Source organism: Oryx dammah, unplaced genomic scaffold (genome assembly GCF_014754425.2).
Source record: "Oryx dammah isolate SB20612 unplaced genomic scaffold, SCBI_Odam_1.1 HiC_scaffold_23, whole genome shotgun sequence".
NCBI classification, from domain to species: domain Eukaryota; kingdom Metazoa; phylum Chordata; class Mammalia; order Artiodactyla; family Bovidae; genus Oryx; species Oryx dammah.
Window position 1 is genome coordinate 67,562,077 of NW_024070207.1, and position 20,363 is coordinate 67,582,439.

At 33.3% G+C, this 20,363-nt stretch overlaps 1 protein-coding gene across 7 annotated transcripts in view; it reads left to right on the forward strand.

Annotated features, from left to right (window-relative positions):
- Nucleotides 1–20,363, forward strand: part of ATRX (ATRX chromatin remodeler) — a 293,493-nt gene that overhangs the window by 106,497 nt on the left and 166,633 nt on the right. For 4 of the 7 annotated variants that reach the window (XM_040265641.1, XM_040265642.1, XM_040265644.1 and 1 more), the window contains 4 exons: nucleotides 2,279–2,388; nucleotides 4,139–4,206; nucleotides 4,505–7,569; nucleotides 11,543–11,615. In XM_040265641.1, coding sequence (XP_040121575.1) covers nucleotides 2,279–2,388; nucleotides 4,139–4,206; nucleotides 4,505–7,569; nucleotides 11,543–11,615 — 3,316 coding nt within the window. The remainder of the gene's footprint in view (nucleotides 1–2,278; nucleotides 2,389–4,138; nucleotides 4,207–4,504; nucleotides 7,570–11,542; nucleotides 11,616–20,363) is intronic. The other 3 variants (XM_040265643.1, XM_040265646.1, XM_040265645.1) reach the window with 2 other exon arrangements.

Here is a 20,363-nt window from a genome sequence, read left to right on the forward strand (position 1 = left end):
AAGTTAGTTCTAAAATTAAAGTCTAATTTAGGAAACTGTCAAGAAGGTAACTTTATACATAAAATAGTCTTATAATGATTTGAAACAAAATTAAACGCAAAGATATTGACCATTTAAGGAGCCATTGTTTTTTTAAATACCATAGCCGATTTTGACATCCTTTCCCTAGTTCAGTTGTTAGAAAACATATTTTACATTTAATTTTTCTATATGACAGAATAATTCTCTCCTTAAGATTGATAAAATGTATTGAGGTCAGAAATGAAAATGCCTCTTTTCATTTATATGCTGTATTATAACCATTATGATATTTCATAACTAAAAAAATAAAATATACATCCATAGAAACAAGTATGTCTAGTAAAGTACCACTTAACCAATTTACAATATTTGCTTCAGATCTCATTTAAATAAAATATTGGCTTATTCCTATTTCCTCTTCTTTTTCACTTCAGGTTGTGATTATTTGAAGTTTGTGTGCATATGTGCTGTTTGCATTCATGTTTTTATTTTTTTTACCTAATTTTGCTCAAAAAGTATTTGTTTTTCATTTAAAAATATACAAAGTACTATCTGTAGATATCCTTTTGCAACATTTTTTATTCAACTTTGATTTTGAAATGTATTCATATCAGTAAATGTATAATCGGTGTTTTACGTTTCACTGTTCTATAGAATTCAGTTATATAATTAAATCACTATCTATTTCCTAAATGTGAAATTATTTCTAATTTTTTGTTTTCAAATTTTTCCCAATTGCTAGTTAGTACTTCAGTGAATATCTTTTATGATTCTTTATGCACATTTGGGGAAAATTCTCCATTGGATCACCTAGCTTTTTAAAATTCTTGAGTGATATATATGCAAAAGCATAAAGAATATGCTTAATATTATCTAACATTGGAGGAACATTCAGACTCTAGCTTTTCATTACTTTGTTAGCTTACATGAATGTAATCATTATTTGATATGAAAAACCACACTGTAAATTTATTTATGTTTAAAGTACAGAATATATGAATACTCACAATCAAATACTAATCCAGGATGGTATGATTTAAAATAAAATATAAGCAGCTTTATAGAGTGTGATGGTGCCCTTATACTTTGGTTAACCTTTTTTAACTTCTGCAAGTAAAAATATTTGTGCTGATACTTGGGTCCCTGGTGCTTTGGACCTTAAAACTAATAATAACACAAAATAGAAAATTAAAAGGTGAGAAATACATGTGTTGTTTTGTCTTTTTGTTAGTGATAGAGACAATTTTTTTCCTTTTTTTTAAGTCTTATTCCGCCCCCCCTTTTTTTTTCCTTCAGTGAATGCAGGCATTTTCGCTGGCCTCTTTTGAGTCCTATTCTACCATCTTATTTGGATAAGAGTTGTTTGCACATCAGAGTCACCTGTAAAACTTTCAGTGGGTTAGGGATGGGAATGGCTGTCCCTATTTTTAAAAGATTCTTTGTCTGATTCTAATTTTCAGTTCAGATTGTGAAGCACTGTGTAGAACTAGAGATGAGGGTGAGGCAAAAGTTCCTTTTAATCTTGTGTAGGTTATCTTCAATCTGTTTTTCTGCAGAAACCATGGCATGGGGCTCTGTCAAAACCCAGCCATTCTGAGGTTTTCCTGCCAAGATAGATATAACTGCAAATCTTATTTGTCCATATTTGGAAATAGTGGACAGTGCTGATATGGACTTGACAATGGAATAAATATAGAAAAAAGGCAGGTTAATGGGGATTGTGGATAGCATTGAAGGGACTCTGAGGAAGGAAATTGGTAACATAAAGTTATCAGGTTTTTACATAGTTTTGAAAGGATCTGTATAGACAATTCCATTTTGAGAATAAAAATTTTATGGCATACCTAACTAAAGTATAGGTTTCCAAAAGAATCTGTTCTATGTATTTCACTTGCTTCTCCATTCTTTAAGAACTGATGCTGAATTTATTTGTGAAGCAGTAGCAAAATGAAAAGAGCTCTTGACACCTATTTTTAGAACTTCTTTTATGGAATCTCTTCATGTTATATCAAGTTGTTGTGAGAAATAGGGTTTGCATCTGTAAAAGGGAACAAGTTAGCTCTGCAATTTGTCAAGGTTGTCATGTTTTTAGTAAGTCCATAAAATTATTAACCTTTTTATTTGTATCCAAAATGCCATTTTCCCAAGGATTATGAAGTATTTAATTTTCAATTTGAATGTTGGAAAATGCTAACTGAAATATATGTCTTTTTATATGTGTGTCTATGTGTGAATAATGGTCACTCTTTTCTTCTAGAAGATGGGCTTCATGGGATTGTGAGCTGTACAGCTTGTGGACAACAGGTCAATCATTTTCAAAAAGATTCCATTTATAGACATCCTTCACTACAAGTACTTATTTGTAAGGTATGTAATGATCTATTGATAATTCCACAGATATTTGAATGCTTAACATGTGTCAGACTTTTGATGCAGTGATGAAGATGGAAATGGTTTCTGCCATTGGAAGGCATATACTGGTAGTGGGGAAGACAGCCATGAAAGGGCCAGTAAGTGCTACGATAGGGGGGATACTGTGTACTTTGGGAACACGTGAGAAGCCATTGTAATTTGAAGTTGATATATAATGGAGATGATACAGCTGATGTCTGAAATATAAATAGGAATTAGCTTGGTAAAGTGAGATTGGTTCAGTATATTTTAGGCCAGTGGCAACATGATATTCAAAGACTCATAAGTGAGGGACAATGTGGTGTGTTGGAAAATTGTGGAGTATATGTGTATGCACACATATGTTTTATAACCTTCCCTCTTTACATACTCTAATTACTCAAATCTAAATTCTCCATGTAGAGTAGTGTTTTGATTTAATTTGGGGATTGTAGATTTTTAAAAAATATTTCATATGTATTGAAGATAATTTTAACAGTCTATGTAAACTTTTTTATAAGTAATACCTTGGAATTAATTTTAAATGTCTACTTTATCAAGCATATCATTTCCCCAACTCATGTTACTGCTAAATTAATCCTGTAGTAGTTTGTTTCCCAATAAAATATCTACTTGAATTGTAGGGGCAGACCAGACTTTCCTTTATTAGAGTTCCATTTGTAGATCTTGCATGAATTTTTGATGGATGTAGACCAACTGAGCGACTTCACTTTCCCTTTTCACTTTCATGCATTGGAGAAGGAAATAGCAGCCCACTCCAGTGTTCTTGCCTGGAGAATCTCAGGGACGGGGGAGCCTGGTGGACTGCCATCTATAGGGTCGCACAGAGTCGGACACGACTGAAGTGACTTAGCAGCAGCAGCAGACCAACTTAAGCTAAATTTACTGCCTAAGAGGCAGTAATTTGTGTCCTTCCTTTTCTTGAATTCAGTTCAGTCAGGCTTCTAGTTTTAAATTGTGACAGCTGAATTTTGCATCTATTGGATTTGTAATGTACATTCCTTTTTTCTTGTATATGTGATTGTTTTTTTTTCAAAGGCCAGTCTGTTGAGCCCAGGTCAGTAATCAGTAGTTGTCATCAGTGGTCATGGAACCTTCCCTTTTCTTCTATTCCAGTGAGAAGGAATTTAAAGTCAGTCAGATTTGGATTTGAATATCAGTTTTGCCTTTGTAATTGTATGACTTTTGGAGATTTATTTACATATTAATGAACCAAAGCCTTGTCTCTCAAATTGGGCAGTAATTGTGCCTATCTTACACAGTAGGTATTGGAGATTTAAAGATAACATAGGGCAGAAAAGGATACTATTGCTCAGCTCTACACACAATAGCTGTTTATATATGATGACTATTAAATTAGTATTAAGCAACAACAAATCTAATATATTTTTATGTAGATCTTTGGTAGCTAGCCATATGAGATCAGAAATTTGCCTTACCAAAATCTTCTATCAATTTTTATATAAGGAACAGTGGTACTTGATGATATGGAAGTCTGTTTTAATTTCTTAAGCTATTCCTGTGTCTCTAAAGTACTAGTTGGGGTGGTACAGTGTTTTTGCTTTGATTCTCTAAAACACACATACACACACACACATAGATACATTCCCTTTACTTTTTTAATAACTTAAAAATGAAGTTTTTCTCCTTTATGAATATTAAAAGTTTTGAATAAATTTCCCCTCTCTCTCTTTTTTTTTAATAGAATTGCTTTAAATATTACATGAGTGATGATATTAGCCGTGACTCAGATGGAATGGATGAACAGTGTAGGTAGGTAATAAATCAAGATGAACTAAAATTCAGTGTTGTCTACTTCAGGGAAAATTCTTATATAGTCTGTTATTAAATCTTTTTTTTTGTGGTATCATCATTGATATCTTCAATGGAAGGTTGTTCTTTTCCACATAGCCCTTGATTTATATCTTAATTTTCTAACAAAGAATAAGTAAATGACCTTAATTACTTTGCTATTAAAATTGTTGGCAAGAAATTTTAATTGGTTTAGTACTATAAAGATTTAAAATGAGTTTCATGTTTGAATAATATTTTAATCTTTAAATAATTGCAGATGGTGTGCAGAAGGTGGAAACTTAATTTGTTGTGACTTTTGCCATAATGCCTTCTGTAAGAAGTGCATTCTTCGCAACCTTGGTCGAAAGGAGCTGTCTACAATAATGGATGAAAACAACCAATGGTATTGCTACATTTGTCACCCAGAGCCTTTGTTGGACTTGGTCACGGCGTGTAACAGCGTATTTGAAAACTTAGAACAGTTGTTGCAACAAAATAAGAAGAAGATAAAAGTTGACAATGAAAAGACTAGTAAAGTATATGAGCATGCACCCAGATTTTCTCCAAAGAAAAACAGTTCAAATTGTAATGGAGAAGAAAAGAAGTTAGATGATTCATATTCTGGTTCTGTAACCTACTCTTATTCAGCACTAATTGTGCCCAAGGACATGATTAAGAAGGCAAAAAAACTGGTTGAGACTACTGCCAACATGAATTCCAGTTACGTTAAATTTTTGAAGCAGGCAACAGATAATTCAGAAATCAATTCTGCTACAAAGTTACGTCAGCTTAAGGCTTTTAAGTCTGTGTTGGCTGATATCAAGAAAGCTCATCTTGCATTAGAAGAAGATTTGAATTCAGAGATTCAAGCTTTGGATGCTGTAAACAAAGAGAAAAATACCAAAGAGCATAAAGTCATAGATGCTAAGTCTGAAACAAAAGTAAGAAAAGGAGAAAAACCTTGTGTTTTGGAAAGGAAGGATATTTCAAAATCAGAAGGTAAACTGTCAAGAAAGCAGGTAGATAGTGAGCATATAGGTCAGAGTGTTGCAGTAGAGGAACAAAGAGCACATAAAAATGCCAGTACTGAACATAAGAAATCTGATAAAAAAGAACCTCAGTATGAACCTACTAACACTGCCGAAGACTTAGACATGGATATTGTGTCTGTTCCTTCCTCAGTTCCAGAAGACATTTTTGAAAATCTTGAGACTGCTATGGAAGTTCAGAGTTCAGCAGAGTATCAGGGAGATGGCAACAGTGGAACTGAACAAGAACTGGAGACTTCTATAAAATTAAATATTACTTCAAAAGACAACAGAGGAGGTATTAAATCAAAAACAACAGCTAAAGTAACAAAAGAATTATATGTTAAACTCACCCCTGTTTCCCTTTCTATTTCCCCAATTAAAGGTGCTGATTGTCAGGAAGTTCCACAAGATAAAGATAGCTATAAAAGTTCTTGTCTGAACCCTAAGCCAGAGAACTGTGAACTTGGACAGGAAAAGAATGATAATGAGCATTTGGCTAAAAGTGAAGTTCCGTTACTTTCAGAAGAATCTGATCTTCGAAGATCCCCGCGTGTAAAGACTACACCTTTGAGGCGACAGACAGAAACCAACCGTACAACATCTAATTCAGATGAAGAAAATAATGAAACAGTTAAGGAGCAACAAAAACTTTCGGTTCCAATGAGAAAAAAGGATAAGCGGAATTCTTCTGACAGTGCTATAGATAATCCTAAACCTAATAAATTGCCTAAATCTAAGCAGTCAGAGATTGTGGATCACATTTCAGATTCTGACGAAATGCTGGCAATCCTCAAAGATGTGCCCAGTATGAGTCACAGTTCTTCAGATACTGATATTAATGAACCTTATACAAATAACAAGAAGACTTTTTACTCAGAGATTCAAAGAGGGAAAGATGATAAAAGAAAAAGGAAACGAAAAAGTTCTACTTCTGGCTCAGATTTTGATATTAAGAAAGGTAAATCAGTTAAAAAGTCTATAATTTCTAAGAAGAAACGGCAAAACCAGTCTGAATCTTCTAATTATGACTCTGAATTAGAAAAAGAGATAAAGAGAATGAGTAAAATTGGGACTGCCAGAACAACCAAAAAAAGAGTTCCAAATAAAGAAGAATATGATTCTTCTGAAGATGAAAAACACAGCAAACAAGGAATGGATAATCAAGGTCATAAAAGTTTGAGGACTGCACAGGAAGGATCATCTGATGATGCTGAAAGGAAACAAGAGAGAGAGAATTTCTCTTCAGCAGAAGGCACAGTTGATAAAGACAAGACCATCATGGAATTGAGAGATCACCTCTCTAAGAAGCAGCAGCCCGATGTTTCCTCAGAGAGTGCTGATAAGCTTTGTTCTGGGAAAGAGGAGAGTTTTAATTCTCCAGAAGATAAAAAGTTTGCTGAATCTAAAGGAAAGAGTAAGCACCAGAGAACCAGAATGTGTAAGAAAATACTGGGTGGCTTATGTGATGTTGCTGAGAAGTTCTCAGAGAAAGAACAGAGTGATGAATCCTCTGAAGATGATAACGAGCAGAGCAAAAAGGAAGTTGAAGAAAAAGAAAAGAAAACTGCAGACTTGAGTAAAAAAGTGATGGAACAAGAGTATGAATCATCATCTGATACTACTGAGAAATTACCTGAGGGAGAAGAAATTTGTCACTTTCCTAAAAGCATAAAACAAAATAAGAGCTCAGCTGATGGGGAAAAGAAATGCAAAAAAATAAAAGATAAAGCTTCTAAAAAGAAGGGTGAATTATCTGATAATTCTGAGAAGTTACCAGGGAAAAGAGAAAGTTGTGATTCTTCAGAAGATAAGAGGAGTAAGAATGGAACATCGAGTAGAGAGAAGAAAAGGTTCAACTTGCCTGAAAAGAGTTCGAGGAAGAGACAGGATTGTTCATCATCTGATACTGAAAAATATTCCATGAAGGAAGATGGCTGTGATTTTTCTGATAAGAGACCAAAAAGAATAGAATTAAGGGAAAGAAGGAATTTAAATTCAAATAGAAATAGCAAGGAAGTACAAAGTGGCTCATCATCTTCTGATGTTGAGGAAAGTTCTGAAGATAATAAAAACCTGAAGAAACAAAGAACTTCAGCTAAAAAGAAAGCAGGCAGTATGAAGGAGAAAATGAGAAACTCCTTGAGAACAAGCACTAAAAGGAAGCAGGCTGACATTACTTCCTCATCTTCTTCTGATATAGGAGATGATGATCAGAAATCTGTAGGTGAGGGGAGCAGTGATGAGCAGAAAATTAAGCCTGTGACTGAAAATTTAGTGCTGTCGTCACATACTGGATTTTGTCAATCTTCAGGTATGGGAAAACAAATAGAAAATTTATACTTTTCCCCTCTTGAATAACTACATTGTTTATTTTCTCTGTAGTCAGGCAAATGCAGGGTTACTTATTGTGTAGGAAAACACCATTTAAAAATTCTTAAGAGATTTTCTAGAACCTCTTTCTCCAATGTTTTTTGTCACCATTGGGAGGTATTTGAAACATTATTAGTGTTCTGTATCATGTGTACCAAATTTGTTGGGTAAATTTCTTTATTAATGTTTAATGCTTTTCTTTGGAGTAATGAAAAGTAATTTATGAAGGAAAATCAGACTGTTGATAGTAGTTCAGTGGACATTTACTCATGTAATGGAGATGAGTGCTTGTTATGCGTATGACATGTTATGTGAAAGTTTTAACTGCTTTGCCATGCATCTGACTTTTATTTTTTTTATTTAATTGGAGGCTAATTACTTTACAATATTATGGTGTTTTTTGCCATATATTCACATGAATCAGCCCTGATTTTTAAATTGAGCACATTAACTTTGTGTCTATGAAATCCTCTGAAAAATTTAAATTTACTTTATTGAAACCTGTTGCTGATGCTCATCATTTTTTTTTCTAATAACATGAACAGATGTTTCCATTTTTAACATTAACAAAGTAAAAAAAGAAAAAACTCCAGAAAGTACATGGAGTACTCTACCCTGATGAGATAGAGCACTAGGACAATAAGGGTATGGGTCAATGATACCCCTCAAAAAATTAAAAATATTTATCATTATGGCAGTTCTTTAAAATAGTTGTATAATAAATGTACACTTGTTGCTCATATTGTCTTTTTTTAAGTCAATAAAACCTGTCAGTTAACCAAGGACACTTCAAACTTATTTAAAAATTTTTGTAAAGGAGATTGCACTTACTATTGTGTTCCAGCAGAACATACCAACATTTACATGTAAGAGGAATAAGCAGTTCAGATTAGATATTGCTGCCAAATAAACTTTGGTACCACCTTACAAAATTTTAAATTTTGAGAACTTAGATTTTTGAATTGCATATGAGATTGTGAATTTGTATTCAAAACATAATATAATGGTTGCTTTGATATCAATTCAATGTTTTGGTTATTTTCAGGTTGGTTGAAAAAACTCTCATTAGGATTAGAGTGTGAGAATAATAAATTACATGGAGTATTCTCATTTGCAAATTCTAGACTGTTGGACTAATCAAACTTTGTAAAACTGATTTCCATGACAAAACAGCTTCCCTAGTGAAATCTTATGTTTGATTTCAGATACTAATTTTCGTCTCCCCAAATCTCACTTGACACATATGAGAGTTTCTATGAGAATTACAATTCTCATGCTTAGAACTGTTAATAACTATTTTAATAAGTAATATGTATTGATTAGCTCTTAATAAGAGATGGCAACATATGGCTAATACTTAAGAGGGTTCATTTCCCTTTTCTCATGTTTATATCCAGAAAAGCCTTGAGAATTCTGCACTTCAGGCAAGATGCCGGTCTCTCAACTGTTGGGAGAAATAAAATTTGTTGTTCAAATTTTCTTCACTCTGGGTATTTCTTGGACTGATTATACTTTTAGATGTAGAAAAGGAGGATAAATATGCTATGGAATGAACTCATCTAACAATTGGACATTGTCAACTATACTTCAATAAAAAATTAAATAAAAATTGGACTTTGATGGTAGAAATACTTAGTCAGAAAAAAATGTTCAGGGAATTGCAAATAAGCATTATGTTAAAAGCACTGATTTCCAGGATAAGTTTGGGTGTGAGTCAATGATAGTGGCATTCCTTAAGAATTTGCTTACCTGTATACAAAGCATGCTAAATTTATCTATTCTCCTAATACATCCAGCTTAATTCAGGTGACAATTTTTATGAGCTCTTAAAAAGCCTACCCTGCTCCCATGAATTTAGAGGATTCCAATTTATTCAGCAATAGTTCGGAATCTATTACAGTGTACACCATTTTCTAGTTGGTCTCGGGAATGGCATGACTAACCATGATGAGGAACGTGGTCCTAGGAGATTGCAGTCCAGTGAGCAAGACAGACATAGATAAGTCATTATTTGTTTTAAAAAAAAAGAATACCAGGGGAAAGATGTAAAACTAAAATGAGTCTGTGTGGTAAATAGTAGTGAGCCAGTTATCCAAATATTGGAGAAAGACTTAAAAGAACAGATAGTATTTGAACTCAGATTTGAAGAATGGGTCAAATTTTCAAAGATGTGGTAAGGAGGAACAGCAGTAATATCACTAGTAATATTTAATTTGAGGATTGATCTGTTTGAATGAAGTATTTATTGTGAGTTTGCTAAGGTTAATTGGAAGATTTACTTTTGTCTTTCTACAGTTAGCATATTTCTATCCTGCACCTGTAGGTGTCTGTGTTCCTAGTGAATTTTTTTCTTCAACATTTTCTCCCAGTATTTTTTTATGAAAAAATGTTAAATATATGGAGGAATTTCTACTGTTAACATTGTACTATATTTGCTTTATCACATACTTTAATTTATATAGCCTATCTATCCATCAATGAACCTAACTTTTGCCCCCTCTTTTGTTTATTTTGAAATAATTATAAATTCACAGAAAGTTGAAAGAAAGTATACAGAAGGTCTTGGATGTCTTTCATTAATTTCCCTCCAATGGTATCAATATTTCATAATTATAGTACAGTGTCATAACCAGGAAGCTGATGATTTATTCAGATTTCATCAGTTTTACATGCGCTCCTTCATTTGTGTGTATGTGTGGTTGTGTGTGTTTAAGTATAATTCTGTGCAAAATTTGTATCATGTGTAGCTTTGTATAGCTACCACAACAACCAATATATTGAACTGTTTCATTACCACAAGGTTCCCTTGTGCTACCCCTATGCACACTTCCTTCCATATCCCCATTCTTAACCTGTGGCAACTGTTAATCTGATTTCCATCTCTGTAGTTATGTTATTTTGAGATGGAATTATGAAGTGTATAACCTTTCGAAATTGTCTTTCTTCACTCTGTAATTAATGCCCTTGAAATTTTTGATGCATTTGAATAATTCTCCCTGATTACCTCAGCATTTATAGTGTTAACTAGGGTACAATGTTTGTTTTTGAGGCAAAATTTATATCCAATGAAATGTACATATTTTCTTAATCTCTTTCTGCTGCTGCTGCTGCTGCTGCTAAGTCGCTTCAGTCATGTCCGACTCTGTGCGACCCCATAGACGGCAGCCCACCAGGCTCCTCTGTCCCTGGGATTCTCCAGGAAAGAATACTGGAGTGGGTTGCCATTTCGTTCTCCAATGCGTGCATGCATGCTAAGTCGTTTCAGTCATGTCTGACTCTGTGCGACCCCATGGACAGCAGCCCACCAGGCTCCTCTGTCCACAGGATTCTTCAGGCAAGAATACTGGAGTGGGTTGCCATTTCCTTCTCCTAATCACTTTATAGTTTTAATCAAAAGATAGAAATGTTACTTTTTGTAAGGAAATAAGTTTTACTGTACTTTAATATATCTCTTAGTAATTCTACTCATGAACACCATACAAATTCAAGTATATTTTGCAGTTACTTGGTATCACCAAGTATTGGTAGCATTTTAAAAAAATTCTTCAATGATACAGAAAAAGTTAGACATCTGTTAACTTTAAATGGGTCAGTACAAAGCCTACTTCAGTGAGAAACTTATGCTAATATGATGGTGAATGATAAAATATTTGTTACTAGGATGGATGAGTTTTAAAATTCTTGTGCTGTGGGAAGAAACTTTGAAATATATAAGATCCAACTATTTATTATTTTGCTGCTCACACTTCTTAAATTCCACATTGTACTTTCCTTATAAATTATTTTTATTCATGTTTTGGATCCCAGAGCGTAGTTTAGGATTCACTAGTTATTTTAAAGTTTTTGGCTTTCAGTTTTATTTTACATGATTTTACTTATGTAGATAATTTTAAGTACACTTTTATTCCCTCAAGGAGACGAAGCCTTATCTAAATCAGTGCCTGTCACAGTGGATGATGACGACGATGACAATGATCCTGAAAATAGGTATGATTCCTTCTGTAAAGACTTTAAAAAGATTATAACACATCCTAGGCATGGGCACAAAGAGCAACATCGGAATTGCAAGCAGGTTGTACAAACCAGGAGTGCCAGCTTTAGAAAGACTCACTCGCAGTCTTCTTCCAAATTTCAAAGAAAGGCCAAAAAAATGAGGTAACTCTGAAACCTTAAGAGAAAATAAATATAAATATCAACACATCCAGCATAGGGTGTGTTGTAAACACAGCACTGTCAATTTTTATGTTTCATGTAAACTATAATAAGTTTTTGAGAATATTTTAATTTTGACAGATTATTTATTGGTGAAAGTGAATCATGTCTCAAAAATTGGTGACAGCAGAAATCTCTGTCCTCAATATTGATTATTGTTTTAAATTGCCATCCAATGTGATGATCCTATCCATTAAAACCTGTTCAAAGTGAAAAAAGGCGACTGCTCAGATGATTAAGAAATTGCTTTCAAAATAAGTATCTATTTGCACAGTGTCTAGACTGATTTAGATTTTAACAGTTTTTCAAATAAAATAGAAGTAGACAGTTTGATAGTGTTAACATTAAAAATACTTATATAATAGTTTTAAATGTGAACATTGTAGTCTGTACAGATTGACTTAACTAAGTGATAGCAGGGAGAAGAAAAAAAAATAAAGATACACCCATATCTTAGCAATGAGGAATAAAGAAAGTGGAGATATTCAAAAGTTTATGTTTTTTATATATCTTTTAAACCCTTTGTGAACTAGAAGATCCCACACACTCATAATCTTCATGGAGACAATGTGGTGTAATGGATGGAATTTGGGGATAATGGGCATAAGATTATCTGACTTCTAGTTCTGACTTTTCTGTGTGATCTTGGAAAAGTGATTTTTGCCACAATTTTCTGTTCTCTAAAATGAAAAGATTGGATGAAATATTCTCTGATTAATTCTGGCACCAAAAATCTATGATAGACTTTGAGATTTTACTATAGAATACTATATTAATATCCATTTATTCCTAATAGTAAGCTCTAATAACTAAGAAAGCATGAAGATAAACATTAATTTTTGTGTCATAATTTTGTAAGGAATTAACTGAGTTATTAAAAGCTATAGGGCCCCTGTCACTATAGTTTTGTTATGTCTTGCTGTTGCTGACAGGTTTTTCTGTTTCAAAGATCAACATTCTCCTAATTAATAGGACAACATTTTTATTAAGGTGAATGAACAATAATTTTTATTTTGTAGTTTTGAATAGAGCTTCAGCTCAGTTGCTCAGTCGTGTCCGACTCTTTGCGACCCCATGAACCTCAGCACGCCAGGCCTCCCTGTCCATCACCAACTCCCGGAGTCCACCCAAACCCATGTCCATGGAGTTGGTGATGCCATCCAACCATCTCATCCTCTGTCTTCCCCTTCTCCTCCTGCCCTCAATCTTTCCCAGCATCAGGGTCTTTTCAAATGAGTCAGCTTTCTGTATCAGGTGGCCAAAGTATTGGAGTTTCAGCTTCAACATCAGTCCTTCCAGTGAATACCCAGTACTGATCTCCTTTAGGATGGACTGGTTGGATCTCCTTGTAGTCCAAGGGACTCTCAAGAGTCTTCTCCAACACCACAGTTCAAAAGCATCAATTCTTCTGTGCTCAACTTTCTTCACAGTCCAACGCTCACATCCATACATGACCACTGGAAAAACCATAGCCTTGACTAGATGGACCTTTGTTGTCAAAGTAATGTCTCTCTGCTTTTTAATATGCTGTATAGGTTGGTCATAACTTTCCTTCCAAGGAGTAAGCGTCTTTTAATTTCATGGCTGCAGTCACCATCTGCAGTGATTTTGGAGCCCAGAAAAATAAAGTCTGCTACTGTTTCCACTGTTTCCCCATCCATTTTCCATGAAGTGATGGGACCAGATGCCATGATCTTCGTTTTCTGAATGTTGAGCTTTAAGCCAACTTTTTCACTCTCCTTTTTCACTTTCATCAAGAGGCTCTTCAGTTCTTCTCCACTTTCCGTAATAAGGGTGGTGTCATCTGCATATCTGAGGTTATTGATATTTCTCCCAGCAATCTTGATTCCAGCTTGTGCTTCCTCCAGCCCAGCGTTTCTCATGATGTAAGTTAAATAAGCAAGGTGACAATATACAGCCTTGACGTACTCCTTTTCCTATTTTGAAGCAGTCTGTTGTTCCACGTCCAGTTCTAACTGTTGCTTCCTGACCTGCATATAGGTTTCTCAAGAGGAAGGTCAGATGGTCTGGTATTCCCATCTCTCTCAGAATTTTCCACAGTTTATTGTGATCCACACAGTCAAAGGCTTTGGCATAGTCAATAAAGCAGAAGTAGATGTTTTTCTGGAACTCTCTTGCTTTTTCGATGATCCAGCAGGTGTTGGCGGTTTGATCTCTGGTTTCTTTGCCTTTTCTAAAACCAGCTTGAACATCTGGAAGTTCATGGTTCATGTATTGCGAAAGCCTGGCTTGGAGAATTTTGAGCATTACTTTGCTAGAGTGTGAGATGAGTGCAATTGTGTGGTAGTTTGAGCATTCTTTGGCATTGCCTTTCTTTGTGATTGGAATGAAAACTGACCTTTTCCAGTCCTGTGGCCACTGCTGTGTTTTCCAAATTTGCTGAAATACTGAGTGCAGCACTTTCACAGTATCATCTTTCAGGATTTGAAATAACTCAGCTGGAATTCCATCACCTCCACTAGCTTTGTTCTAGTGGAGCTTAGTCATAGATAAACTCAGGTGCTGTCATCTACTTATTTTTTGATTAAACATATACATCCAGTTTTTTTCAAATTTCATTAAATTTTATGTTACAGGCATTTAAATTTTATTCTTTTTTAGCATGCTTTAATTCTTCATTTATTTATGTTATTTGTTTTCTTGTAAATTATATGGCCTCAAATGTTATTGAAAGGCTAATAATGTTTAAAACATGCTATATCCTAATTTACTTATGGGTTATGAACCTTAATTTCCTATTTAACCACCAAATAAGTGTCATTAGGGTACAATAATTTTTGTGTTAGAGCTTGTCAAAATATAAGTATACTTTTAATCTTTTAAGTTACTTGATCATATCTCTCTGTAACTGGCAGGTATTTTATTGAAAGGCATCTTTAATTCCATCTTTTATTTGTGATTAAAAAAGTACAACCATGTTGAGTACTTTTGAGAAGAATCTTATTTTGAGCATGTTTTTCTTTATATCCAGTTTAGTGTGCTATTATAAAATATGCCATTAATAACTTGTTTCATATCCAGTATACCAAAGAGGTATCTAATACCCATGTGTTATCTAATGATGGGGATACAATACCTTTTTGAATTATTTTAGTATAGACAGTGTACTTGAGCATATTTGAATATGCACTAAGCAAGTTTTAAAACTTTGTTTTCAGATCATGATAAAGTCTCGGAGTTATTTTTTACCTTTTACATTTTTGAGTTGGATATATTTTAGTAGACCGCATATTGTAATGATGTATAAATTTGTACACAATTGTGTATAAATTTCATATGCTTTGCCTTTTTAGCAGTATTGTAACACATTTTCACTGTTGATATTTATGGACAGGTAAATAGTGTATTAATGCAAATAGTTAATTATTTGAATGCAATAAATGTCTGTAAAACTCTTCTTGTTCAAGCATTTAATTTTTATTATAATTGCTCTTTTCATGAGAGTTGAAACAATTTGTTAGAACCAAGATATGCAAGCTAGTTTATAGTCAACTAAGTTTTGATATTTCTGAAATTGAGGAAGTGAATACTTTATAATTCTTTAAACATATGTTCTCATATATAACATATATACTTACCTATGTGTGTGAAAATTTTATGACAGATTTCATTACAATTTATCTTTTTCATTTTAAAGTTATAGTAGGTTTTGAGGTAATTTAAAGAACTTAGTCATGTCCTGAATATCTTAGTAGGTGTGAATAAATAAGTTTGTTATTTTAGCATGCTATTATATAGTATCATTCGTATTTGAAAGTAAATGTATGCTATTGTGAGATAGAGTGGTCTAACTTGTAAAATAATTTCTATTTAATTACATTTAGTAAACAGTGATAAAAATTATAGGTTGAGCAGCAGTTTAACTTTTATAATTTTTGTTTCAGCTTTTTAGAAAAATATAAATAGACTAACTTTATATTTTGAATTTTGTATAACAATTTAATTCAGGTTTTATAACAGACTTTATATACTTTTTGCAAGGGAAAATATATCAGTTTGTCAGATTATTTAAATTATACATGTAATTTTAAGGTCATTTATTTGAATGTGCCATTATGTTAATGTTGCCTTCCAAATATCTGTTTTGTTTTAAATTGATTATTTCATTAAAAGGATATTTAATGTTTATTTTAATACCTCCACTGTGAATTAGCCTCAGTCATAACATAATAGTGTATTTAAGTTCAATAGTGATGGTGTTGAGGATTATTAAATCAGGCTTTTCTTCAGAGGTTGCATGTTAAACTATCACTGAAGAATCCAACCCCTCCAAAAGAATTATCTTCAGAATATTCTTTATTTGTAATTTTTATAGGGTGTGGGAAATATTTAAAACTGAGCTTTTAAAGGAAAAAAACTAGATTGTCAGAATTTTTCCTAAATCTGCAATTTTTAAAATCCCAACTTAGCTTAAATTGAGGCTTTTTATATGTATATCCTCTGCTGCCACACACATATATATTAATATTTACTTTATAGTAGAAAAATGCTTAGTTAGGTTGACTAATATTGCATAGTTTTTCTCATAATTTCTATCTCAGTGGGGCTAATTTTTTTTCATAGAAGCAAAATTTGATGTGGAGATTGCTTAAAGAAATTGCCCATTGTTAATAGAATTTCTGCTTCATTATTGTGGAACTACATTGTAGCCTTAGTTTTTCAGTTGTTATATCATTTGGTACTACTTTGCTTTTCAGACTGGAAAACATACAAATGATTATTTTTTTCCCCTACTAGTTTGGTGTATTCTGTTGATGCAGGCTCTGTGCTATTAATCAAGCATATTTTTGGAAGTGATTAATGATTCCTGGATGTTTTTCATTCTAATAAAGATATTTGATGATTATTTGGTTTCAGCAAAGATTATTGGCTTGAATATATGTCAAGTCCCTTCGACATATGACTTTGGTTTCTTAAGCACGTTTACAAGAGTTCATCTTCTGTGTATGTCTTTAGCTGTTCTTTACAAATTTGCTAAACTGCAATAATTTTTTTCTGTGAATTTTTTTTCATATTTGATTTGCAAAATTGATTTAGGTTTCATTGAGCTTTAAAAACAAAGATAGGTTTTAAATGAGTATTTTACTTGTTTCATGTTTGAATAAGGGTTTAAATATCTGGCAATTTTAAGGCAATTTTTTTTCAATTTGCTTTGTCTTTCTAGTGCAGGTAAGTATTGTAAGCCAAGTATAATACAGGTGATCTAGCCACTAGATATAATCTACCTGAGATATAAACATTATGGTCAGCCTTTTTCCCCTATTTTCTATTGTTTGGTGATACTGGGACTTTCAGAAAATAAGAAAAAGCTCCCATCCCCACTCCCCCAAAAAGAGAGACTTTTGAGTTTCTAGGGTGAGCAAAAAAGGTTCATTTTTATGACTATATAGTCTTTGGATTTTGAAAATAAAATTAAGGCAAATTCTTTTTTTTTTTTTTCAAATTCTTTGATTTTACTTTTCAAGTATTGAATATAAAAAAATTGAACTAGTTCTTTAGTATGATCAAATTTCCTAAATTAATATCAATGTTAATAAATTTCTTATTAAAAATTTCTCTAAAATTGGCTTAGATTTTTACATAAAATCAGGGAATACACATTTTGTAATTTAAGCCCATGCATAAATTGTTAATAAACTTTGAGTTCTTAATTTCATACAGCTTTTATCTTTCTACTCCTAAGATTTTTTTTAAAGTTATTTGATACTAATTTTAAGTAAACGGTGATGTTTTTTATTAAGTGCAAACATTATAGAACATGTGACTAAAATATTTCAAGGTGTTGTTTAGCTTTTTGGTTATTTAGTGACTTCATCATTATCTCACGAATAGCACTCTCTTCAGGTATAGATCATTATGCCTTGGTTATATTTTTTTCATAGAAAGGGTCATATCAAGATACTGGGTTGGTCAAAAAGTTCATTCAGGTTTAACCCAGTATCAATTTTGGAGCCTTCTCTGGTGGTCCAGTGATGAGGACTCTGTTTCCACTGCAGTGGGGTTGGATTTGATCCAAGCCTAGCCAAGTGACCAAAAAAAAAAAACAAACTAATTTTGAACCAGAGTTAAAAAAAATACTAATACAGATTTTGAAGATGAGGAATTCCTTTGTAGTTTTATGAAATGTCTATCTTTTATTCTCAACCTGAAGTATATAGTATTTGTTAAAACAAAGCATCCCTCCATACTAGAGGGATATGTGTTCCTCACCCTGTTCTCAAAAAAATTTTTATTCTGAGAAATTTTATTTATTCAACATTTTTTGACTGTAGTTATTTGAATTGTTTTATAGATCAACCGTTTATATATGGTGTGAGGTTTTAGTATTGCATTTACTTAGACAGTTGTTTTTTATCTCTAAAACTATAATCTTATTCAGAATTCTCTGTTTTAACTATTATTTTGTGATATTATGCACAGAATGCAAAAAAAATTAATTTGTCACCTTTGTATATGGATCCACAGTATTTTGGCCTTCTAAAAATGTGGTTTCATTTAGTAATTTTCTTTAACCCTGTTTTCAGAATCTCTTGAAAGATAAAGACAGTAGATTGTTGGGGATATCTGAAATGGTCTATCAGTATTTTAGAGATAGTGCGTACTTAGGTGAAAGATGTTTACAACTCTTTTTTTAAAAATCTTTAAAAATGAAAGCTTGAATTCTTTGATTTCTAAATACATAATCTTAAAAATCAGTGAAATACAGATATCTTTAAGAATGTGACTTTAGTGTATTGCCCTAAGCACTCATTAATTAGCACAGTAGCAGTGAATGAGTAGAGAATATAGGACTAACATAGTAAAATTAGTAGCAGATTGGGATTTAGGAGCTTAGATTGTACTTCTGGCTTTGCCACTTACTAGCTTTGTTTCTTTGGCCAAGTCATTTCCCCTATTTAAGCCTGTTTCCTCATCTATGAAATGACAAACTTGGATTCTGAGGTCCTTTCTTCAGCTCTAACATTTTGTGTTGCTTTTGTAACGGCTGTTTCTCTAAAATTCCCTGGTACAAGAGATTCTCTTGATTATTCCTTTTTAAGAAAGTGAGTGTTTTGAATTATCGATTTTTCTACCAGCCAAGAGGTGGTTTACTTTCTTTTCCTGTTTGAGTGCTTAAACAAGAGGCATTACTGATTTCCTTTCTAGGAAGGATCAGAATTACTAAAGGCTTTCTTGTCTCGCTTGCTCTCTGTGTGATTGCTCATTTGTTTTTGCATTGTTGGCCTCATTCCTTATTTTATTTTTGCTTTATTTTAGTAGCTGATGGTGCAAGGATAATAAGGCATTATCTTATCTTGGTATTCATTATGTGATTTAGCTTGTTTGAGTTTTGAGGTTCTAGTATTCCTTCATGCTACCACTTCTGATCATTGTGGGTTTTTATCCTCCTTTCCATATTGTTTTGCTTTTTTCCCCTCTCCTTTCCTTCCCTTTCAGGAAAATGGAGAAGTGGCTCCATTACTTCTGGTTCTGCCAGGTTTTCTGCCACAAGTTTGGCACAACTAGTGCCTCTGATGCTTCTGATAGAGTTGTGACTGCTTTGAATGCTGCACCTGCCCCAAGATGTAATGTTGAGCATTGAGATTCTAGGGGCAGTAGCTTGTTGCCTGGATGATTTTCTCAGAAACATCCTCAAAAACCTCAAGAAAGGAAACTTGAGAGCAAACAATCAACTAGGAATCATGACTATACATCCATCACATGCATTCCAGCATGGGTCCAGCTGAGGCCTCCAAAATGACGCCTTCCCAGCGATGTAATGTTGAGCATTGAGATTCTAGGGGCAGTAGCTTGTTGCCTGGATGATTTTCTCAGAAACATCCTGGAAAACCTCAAGAAAGGAAACTTGAGAGCAAACAATCAACTAGGAATCATGACTATACATCCATCACATGCATTCCAGCATGGGTCCAGCTGAGGCCTCCAAAATGACGCCTTCCCAGCCTGAGCTGGTTCTCAAGTGATGATGTCCTTGAAGTTTCTGTGGCCCGTGACTCAAGAGTTAATGTACTGTAGTTTCCCTTGAAGAATCTCACTGCAGGCTTTGTAGATGGGACACATCTCACCTCAACATGTTTGAATACTCAGGTTGAAGGTCAGCCTCAGCACTTAGGTCTTTCAAATTAAGTTCTAACTTTGAGTTGTAGGTTATGTGATGGGCTGTTGTATGATACATTAAGTCTTTGACCTACTGGACTTGAGCTGTCAGCCATTATTTATGCAAAATTATTTTACTTTATTATTCTTTTTAGGGCTTAATGTATATGGCTATTTATTAGGCTTTCCTTTGCTCAAAAGGGCAAATCTAAAACATCTTAGTGAGGTAAAGCTTAGGGAATCTCCATTACTCTGTATCACTTTCAGTTTGGTGAAAAATGAGCATTCACTTCTAAAGTGTCTGTGATTATTCTGTATATTATGACTTTATTGAGGGTTGTTGATAAATCAAGTAATTCTTCAGTGTGTGGATCTCATTTCATTTTTCATGATTTATTGTGTGAT